The sequence below is a fragment of the Typopeltis vanoorti genome, chromosome 20 (assembly GCF_054136105.1).
Source record: "Typopeltis vanoorti isolate ZY-2024b chromosome 20, IOZ_Tvanoo_1.0, whole genome shotgun sequence".
Classification (NCBI taxonomy): domain Eukaryota; kingdom Metazoa; phylum Arthropoda; class Arachnida; order Uropygi; family Thelyphonidae; genus Typopeltis; species Typopeltis vanoorti.
In genome coordinates, this window is record NC_143568.1 from 91,982,977 (window position 1) to 91,991,690 (window position 8,714).

Sequence of the window (8,714 nt, forward strand, 5' to 3'; positions counted from 1 at the left end):
CAAACCAACAAAATCATTATCTTGTTTATAAATATCTTTATCTCGTTTTTTAATTCAAGCACGCGAGACAAAACTTTCCCTCTGGATAACCACCTGACTTCCGTGTGTAGTCACAATGATTCGTATTTAGACTCCATAGCCTGGCATAATTGACTAAACAGGCGACTTTTTAATGGTCTTGATTTTATATAATTAATCATTTTAACACATTGTTCCAGCACTACTTTCAATTCTGATGGTAATTGTTTTGTAATGAGTGTTTCTCGATGCAAAAAACAATGGATAACTAACATATCTGCATTATATTCTCTTACATATGCTACAAATCCTTTTATAGATCCTGTCATACCCGGAGCACCATCTGTATAAATGCCAATGCACAAATTCCAGGAAATTTTAATTTCTTGTAAATAAGAATTAATTTCATCGAAAATATGTTTTCCTGTTGTGAAATCAGATAATTCACAACATAAAAATTTATTAATTATATCATTTTCGTGAATGAATAGAACGAATGCAATTGAGTGTGCTTTTCCCGTAATATCAGTTTTTCGTCGATTTGTAAAGCAAAATTTGAATTTGCAAGTTTTAGCAGTATTTTCTTCAATATTTCGGGACAAGTCTATAATTCTGCGATGAATTGTGTCATTTGAAAGTGATATTTTACAAACATCAATTTCTGCTGATTCACCGATCATTCTTTTTACAATTTTACGACAAGCAGGTAATATAATTTCTTCAGCCAAATTATGAGATTTTAATTTGAGAGCAATTAATTCAGCCACTTCATAGGAAGCTATCTGAGCTTTTTCAGACACACTAATTTGCTTTTTAAAAATATTTAATTGTGCGGATCTTGCAGATAATGAATTTTGAAAGTAGGCTTTGTCTTTTGATGCTAGCGAAGGATGATTAGTGAGCAGGTGACGTTGGAGCTTGCTCGGAACCATAGCACTCTTTGATAATTTACAACCATATACCACACACTCGGAAACAGTTTTATCATTTTCCATTGTAGATGTAAATCCAAATTTTAAGAAGTCATCATTATACTTACTATGAACATTACAATTTTTGGCGGAGGAAACATCTTTACTTGTACTGGGCTCGTTAGCATGATCGCTAGTATCATCGTTAAGCTTTCTTTTTTTTTATCTATTTTAGGGGGTTCATTGAACATAAAAATAATTTTGTCAAAAAATTATTAAAAACGACATATTATATATTGCCTTTGAATCCATTTTAATTAAGTTTGACTACACAATATTGTGGTATTGCACGTACGAAAACGAATATATAAGTTGTAACTAACCATATGCACACATCAAGCGGGCGACTAGTAGACTAAACTAATATGTAGCTTTGTTAGCCAGAACTATAATAGCCATGCGCATTGGTTCAGCCAGTCGCCGCTAGGAAGGTAGAACTGATTGAACCACTTGTCTGACGCCGCTTATGTATAGGTATTCGCAGTAGCGGCACACTTAAAAAATCTTGCGGCACAGTGGTTGAGAATCACTGCTCCAGATAATTACAAAAACTTGCAACATCATTCCTGTATGGTATCTACAAAATCAGGTACGGCCTTCCTAGTTGTTAAAATTTTCAGTACCGGTTGTTAAAGCCGTTATTTAATTTTATCATACTGCCATTAGTTAATTAAATGAATAAATAAAAACAAGGAAAACGAGACAGCAGAGTACGATTTATCGGTGCGTGTACAATCGGCACTTGGTCGCAGTGGACACTCACGTGTGGCGACGTACTCGTGTGTTTATTTACAAACAACCCCTACTTTCGAATTTCAACCGCTAACAATTGATAAACGAGTAAAAGAAGTAGTATTCATTACACTTTTTCAAAACCATAGTATGATATAGAAATCGTTGGAGTAGATTTTTAATATTATTATATAGATGACATGTAAATAAATAAATGTCTACAGTACTTTTTTTTGAAGCGTACCTGTTGTTGAATATTTCGAATAGAACCCCTACCTACAAATACTAAATAAAGCATCCTTAGTTTTCTTATTTTTTTATCAGAATTATTGTTAAAAATTGAAGCAACTGAGCTACTTGGCTAGTATTATTATGTTTATTAATTTCATGTATTGTTCTGGTCAGTTTACTTATTTTCGTAATGGAAAATCCTCTCCACCTTTTTAATGAAACTGAAGAACTCGCCTTCAGTTGAACAACTTTTATAAAGATTCTTTGCATCCTAGGGGGAATTTGAACCTATATCTTTCCAACCTACAGACATCATTGATAATGAATGAGCTAAAGAGGTTTTTCTTTTTATTATTATTTTTTCCCATGCTGCCAATGTTCACAAAAAGCTCACACAAACAGTTGTTCACACAGGACTTACCATCCTTCTAACCACTTTTTGACAATCCATTCACCCTTTAAGCAAACAATTGTAGTCCTGACACTCATTAGTCAAGTTTACCCACTTGCCAGGGTGACCTTAATCTCTCCTTCAGCCACATTGAAAAAAAAAAAAAGTTTTCAGTGTTAATCCTATAAAACTCCTCTTAAATGTATTCTACAACCAAAACTGATGTCTGCCTTTACAATATGCCCTGTCTTTCAACTCTTTATCTGCAGATGTTCTTGAATCACTGACCTCATCATTTTTTGCAGTTTAGTTCCATCAGCTTGTGATCTCTTCATTCCAAAGTGTATGACCTTGCACTTGGTCACATTAAACTGAGAGTTGTTATCCTTTGGCCATACTGCCTGTTTATTACATCATCTTGCAATATTTCTACATCAGCTTCACTGACTGTTGCTCTTCTTAGCTTTGCATCATCAAACAACTGAATATTTCTCCTTAAATAATTTCCTGTATCTCACTATGTTGGCTTCTCTGGAGAAAGGACATATTAAGATCACTCACAAAGAAGTCAATTTTGTGCTATTCCCTGGTGAAGTGAAACAGAATTTTTTCACAAAACTAGTGAAATTAAACATAATTTCTTTTTGACTTCTTTGTGAGTGGTTTAATGCCAGAAAATAGTGATTCAAATTTCCTATACCACTGATGTGCAAATTAAGCAGCAGCAGACCAAGTAATTAGCCTTGCAGCACAACACTAGTCACCTGTCTTCTCTTGGATTCAATTCCTCCATATACAGAGTGGCCCATAAGTCGAAAAGGGATTTAAGCATTTAATAACTTTATTAACACAATAATAATTATTATTTTGTTATAATGAAATACAGAACCTTAGATTTCTTAAATTTTATTGTGGAGATTTCTCACTGCTTACACCATTAGAGCCAAAGTGGAACTCTTTTGGCAAGCAAATAATTTTGCACAGATTTGTAGTTAATTGTCTATCACATTCTCCAGGTCTTATGGTCTCTTGACTACTTCTTATGGGGTTATCTGAAGGAAAAGGTGTATGCAAACAAGTCCTTGACAATCAATCCAACAGCTGAAGGGTTATACAGCCAGAAACATTAACAGCTGCTAATGAACATGTTGTAGAAAGGGCCCGTCTTTGTGAAGCCAAAAATTGAAGATATTTACTAGATGCAGTTTTTCATAAAAGTTATTAAATGTTTAAACCCCTTCATGACTTATGGGCTACCTATTACTCTTTGATATCTGTTCATCAATCACATTCTTATCCATCCACATTTGTTCCAGTTTATGTGAAAGAGTTCTGTGTGGTATCCTGTCAAATGCCTTTGCAAAGTCCATCAGTATCACTGTGTAACCATTTCCTTCATCCAGCTCAGTTGTCACTTTATTATCAAAAGTGAGCACATTACTAAGGGAGGATCTACCTTCACAAACTATGCTGCCTCCTGTAAAGTAGCATATTCTTGCTACTTTACAGTGCATTCCTGAATCCTGCCTTCTCCAGTACCTTAACCACCACACACGAAATTCTGATTGACCTATATAATTTGGGAGCATGGTTATACAATGGAACCATTTTGTCCTTTTCTACTCTCCTAGAGTTTCCTAAACTAAAGCTTAATTAAATAAATTAGCTAGAAGAGCTGCCAATTTCTATGCACATTCTCGAGCTACAGAAAAAGTTGTGGAGATGCTGAAGTGCAAGTTGTGACAACTGACATGAGAAAGATGTAGACAAATTTGGAGCTGTTTATGACTACAGAAACTAAATACAAATATGGCCAAGGAATTGCATGCAATAATATTACATTAATATTATATGACACCTCTATGGAGCCCAAAGACTCATCAAGGGAGGGCACCTACTCTACAACTCTCCATCTCCACCACTCAATCCACCAACTACAGTAAACCATATCATACGGGGGGGGGGCGAGATGACCCTGAAGGAAAACCCAAAGAACTCTTTTGCTATGTGGTAAGTAAAAGAAAATTAATGTTGACGAATGATTAATATGTGTTGATAGTAAGGAAACAAAAGCAAATGAATTAATTGAGTTGCTAAATGATTTTTTTTTTTTTTTTTTTGCAAGGATGTATCATTTCAGTGGAGATGCTGAAGTGCAAGTTGTGACAACTGACATGAGAAAGATGTAGACAAATTTGGAGGTGTTTATGACTGCAGAAACTAAATACAAATATGGCCAAGGAATTACATGCAATAATATTACATGACACCTCTATGGAGCCCAAAGACCCACCTACTCTACAACTCTCCATCTCCACCACTCAATCCACCAACTACGGTAAACCATATCATCTATGCCATCTACTACCCACCACCATCACCACTAGTATTTTCACAGACAATTACAAACATCCATGACAATGGTGGGATTTAAACATGCAGATTTTTGGCTGGAAAGCAGATACACTAACCACTCGACCAACCAGGCCAGATCTTCTGTTCTGCTGACCCATTTTTTCCCTGTGCTATATCCTGATTGTGGATTTGCCATTCACTATTCTCTTTATATATCCTCCACAGCTTTTTCTGTAGCTCTTGCTTAATGATGCTGCTCAGCTGCCTCAGATTTTATTGTGGTGGATCCCTGATGTGAATAGCTCACCAACCAATGTTTGTTTACTGTCCTTAAAGCTTTAGATATAGAGCATTTGTGAATAATTAAGTTTTTGAAACTTTCTGTGCACTTGTCAGCTATACCTTTCTTTTTGTACTAAATCAGATTTCGTATATTGAAATTTTTTTCTGATAAAACTGTAATCAGATTTTTTTAACCTTATATATAAACTGTATATAAACATATCTATATAAACTGTATGTTTATATAGATATGTATATATCTCCTAGGAGGTTCCCCCAGCGCCCAACCACCCCCAAGTTACGGACTGGTAGGCCGGTTCTGCTTGAATTCTGATGCCTCGAATTTTGAAGACTCTACACTCGGGGTAGTCCCTGAGTTTCAAAACATGACATAAAAAGGCTTATCATTTTATATATATAGGGTAAATATAAACTGTGCTGTTTAATAAATGTGAATACACTTTTTTGTTTTAATGCATTTTTCTTTTCTTTTTTTTTTGTTTTCTGTTCAGTTTTTAAATTTTTTATTCAGTTTTCCAATTTTTTGAGTAACATGATGTAAATTTATTTTCAGATGCTTATTTTTGAGTCTTGGAAAATATACTCCTCCAGCATCTTTATAATTGTAAGAGAACGGCAAGTTGTTTCAGTCATCTTTATATACTGATTTGATAGTGGTTATTTTTTATTCGTGAAGAAATATTTTGGGTATAAAAATAAAAGTAGTGCAATAAATTAAACTCAGAAATGAGCCCTAATACGTATAGAAGTTCTGATTATAAACATGTTGCTGAAACAAATGAACTGAAATCTCAAGTTATTTGGTGTGATCCAATCCAAAGTACTGCAAATTCTAGACGAAGCAAAAAGAAAATTAAAAAACCTGAACAAAAGAGTTTTTCTGACACATGTATTGATTCTGATGATCATTTGAAACAGAAAGACAGGTATGAAATCATAAAGTCAGTTCAGTGTGTAGCATGCAAAGTAACATATTTCTCCTCAGATGTTACAATTGATGATAACTTGGAGTGTGCACGTTGTAGAATTCAGAGTTATTTGAAAAGTGCTTTTGGAAATCAACTATGTGCAAACACACTTCCAACTTTTAGGGACAGCTTTAGAACTGGTATTCTCGGATCAAATTTCGATCAAAACATTTGTAACGATAAAGATGTAAAAGAAGTTCTATTAAAGACAGAACAAAAGAACAAATTTATCTCCTATAAAATAAAGCCAAATCAATCAGTTAACACAAATTTACAGCCTGTCAGATATGTTCTGCATAATATACAACTATGTGAAAGTGGTAAAGCATTGCGAAACACAAAAACTTGTACCAAAGGTGCATCACATGGTGATATACAACAAAATCAGAGTAATTCAGCACAAAATATGTTTAATAAAGTAAACAAATCTCATAACACTGTATTACTTAAAAGGCCTTATGAGGGTGAACATAAAGATGATGAGTGTGATCTGAAAAAACTTAAAACTATCGATACTTCACATATTACTGAAAGAAAGAACTTACCAGCACAGTTATTTTCCCTACCAGCATCTTTTGCACTATCAGAGAGATGTATAGTTCAGGACAATAATCAAGACACACAATCCTTAAACTGTAGCTCAAGAGAATACCATAATGATGAGAATGTTCAGTTAATTAATAAGAATGATAGAGATTGTGATAATACTCTGTTGTCACAAAATGGTTTGAATGAAAATATTAGTATGAATTCTCTCTCAAATCAAGTTACAGAAAATCATTACATCATTAACACTAATAGTAACTTAAGTATTAACAGTTTGTTTGAGACCGAAAAGGAGATTAAATCTGCACAGATAAACCAAGTGAATGATAATATGAACCAAGTGAATAATTGTGGTATTATTGAAGAAATTAATTCTGTAGACACTAATAGAGAACTATCCATTTCTCAGTGGGAAGAACTGATTAATTCACAAGTAATTAAGGATATAACTTTGGAGGAAGCATGCCCTTCTCCTATAATATCTTTAGGTATAGATGATGATGCACAAATAACCAAAAGCAATTCTATTAAGTCTTTAAAAAAGCTTATACGAGAAGAATATGCTTCAGTAAAGAACATTTTGCAGTCATCAGAAAATAATCATGAAACGGACTGTATCCTTAATCAGAAAATAATGGCAATTAAAAGTTTACAATTAGCATGCAACTTATTAAAAGAGCAGCTTGTAAACACTGTTTCTGAAACAAATGGTCTTTCTTCAGATTCAGTTAATTTTATGAAAACAACCAAAAGATTGCATTCAGAATTCCCTGAGAACATAAATGAGTGGAATTCTCATACTAACATAGATGAAATAAAAAATCAAATAGGACTAAGTTTCGAGCACATTGATGAGACCAGAAATAATAATGTTGAAAAATCTGTATCTAATTTTACTACTCGCCAAATCAGAAATGGTAATGATATTTTTAAAACCAATAATTTTTTTGAAGATACTGGAAAAAATGAGTTGGAATTGACAGTAAAAAAACAGGGTAGCAAGCAGATAAAGTCTAGATTATCCAAAACAGACATATACTCCACAAATTTAGCTGATGAACCAGTTGGAATGGATCACGTATTAAAATTGTTAAAGTTGGATGAGCAGTCTTTAGAAATAAATTCAACCCAGAGACCAGTGCAGAACCTTGATCCAAGTGAGTCTTATAATGTAATGTCCAAAGAAGTTGTTAAAAGAAAGTCATCACAGGCACTTTCAAATGAAACAACATTTACACAAAATGGCTTAAATAATTGTTCAATTTCTGAAGCTGTTAGTAATGTAATGGATATTTTATGTTTTACAAGTACAGATCCAACATGTACCTCATCTAGATCCATGCCTAAAGTAAATGAAAGTATACAGTTCACTAATAGCATTATTAATACACCTTCAAATTATATAGAACCTCCTGTATCACAACCTTTTCTAACCTCACAGGTACAGCCTTGTCAGTATTTATTAACAAGTGATGCTGGTAGTAGAATGAAATGCAAAACATTGCCACAGCAAGTATCATCAGATGGGTGCCAAAAGGACTATCTTGTTAAACCTTCTTCTATCTTGTTCCCTTATTTAACAAATACACTAGAAAAGTCCAAGTATCATCAGTCTGCAAATGTTCCTAATAGAGTGTTGGTTGCTGGTAGTAGAATGAAATGCAGAACATTGCCACAGCAAGTATCATCAGACAGGTGCCAAAAGGATTATTTTGTTAAACCTTCTATCTTGTTCCCTTATTTAACAAACACACTTGAAAAGTACCAGTATCATCAGTCTGCAAATGTTCCTAATAGAATGTTGGTTGCATCAAAAGTACTTTCTCATGCATCTTCAGTTAATGAGACGCATTGTCATAATTCCAGTATAACTTCAAGTGGTTCAAACACTTTTTCATCTTCCAAGCCTTTTGAAGTATGTTTAACCCAGACACCAGTGCCGAACAGTATTCATGGAACAGATATTAGCACTAGTGCATCATATGTCCCATCAAAAGTACATCAAGTGCTTCCAAATACACAACTCCCTAATGGTATGAATTCACCTTTAACTTTTGTGCCAACTACATCAGTAACTTCACAGATGAAACCTTCTATTTATTCATTACCATCCAGTATTTCTGCTGATAAAAAACTAGTGAATAATATACCTCAAATAACTCCAAATATGTGTGTAACTAGTAATGTTTCCATAGTGCA

The 8,714-nt window shown here is 33.8% G+C and overlaps 1 protein-coding gene across 1 annotated transcript; it reads left to right on the plus strand.

The window, feature by feature from the left end:
- Window positions 1-1,512: 1,512 nt before the first annotated feature.
- Window positions 1,513-8,710, plus strand: LOC150095652 (uncharacterized). Its single transcript, XM_090409934.1, has 4 exons — window positions 1,513-1,578; window positions 5,248-5,402; window positions 5,555-8,548; window positions 8,697-8,710. The coding sequence occupies exons 3-4, from the start codon at window positions 5,728-5,730 to the stop codon at window positions 8,708-8,710; spliced, it is 2,835 nt and encodes a 944-aa protein (XP_090266060.1). The 5' UTR covers window positions 1,513-1,578; window positions 5,248-5,402; window positions 5,555-5,727.
- The last annotated feature ends 4 nt before the right edge of the window (window positions 8,711-8,714 follow it).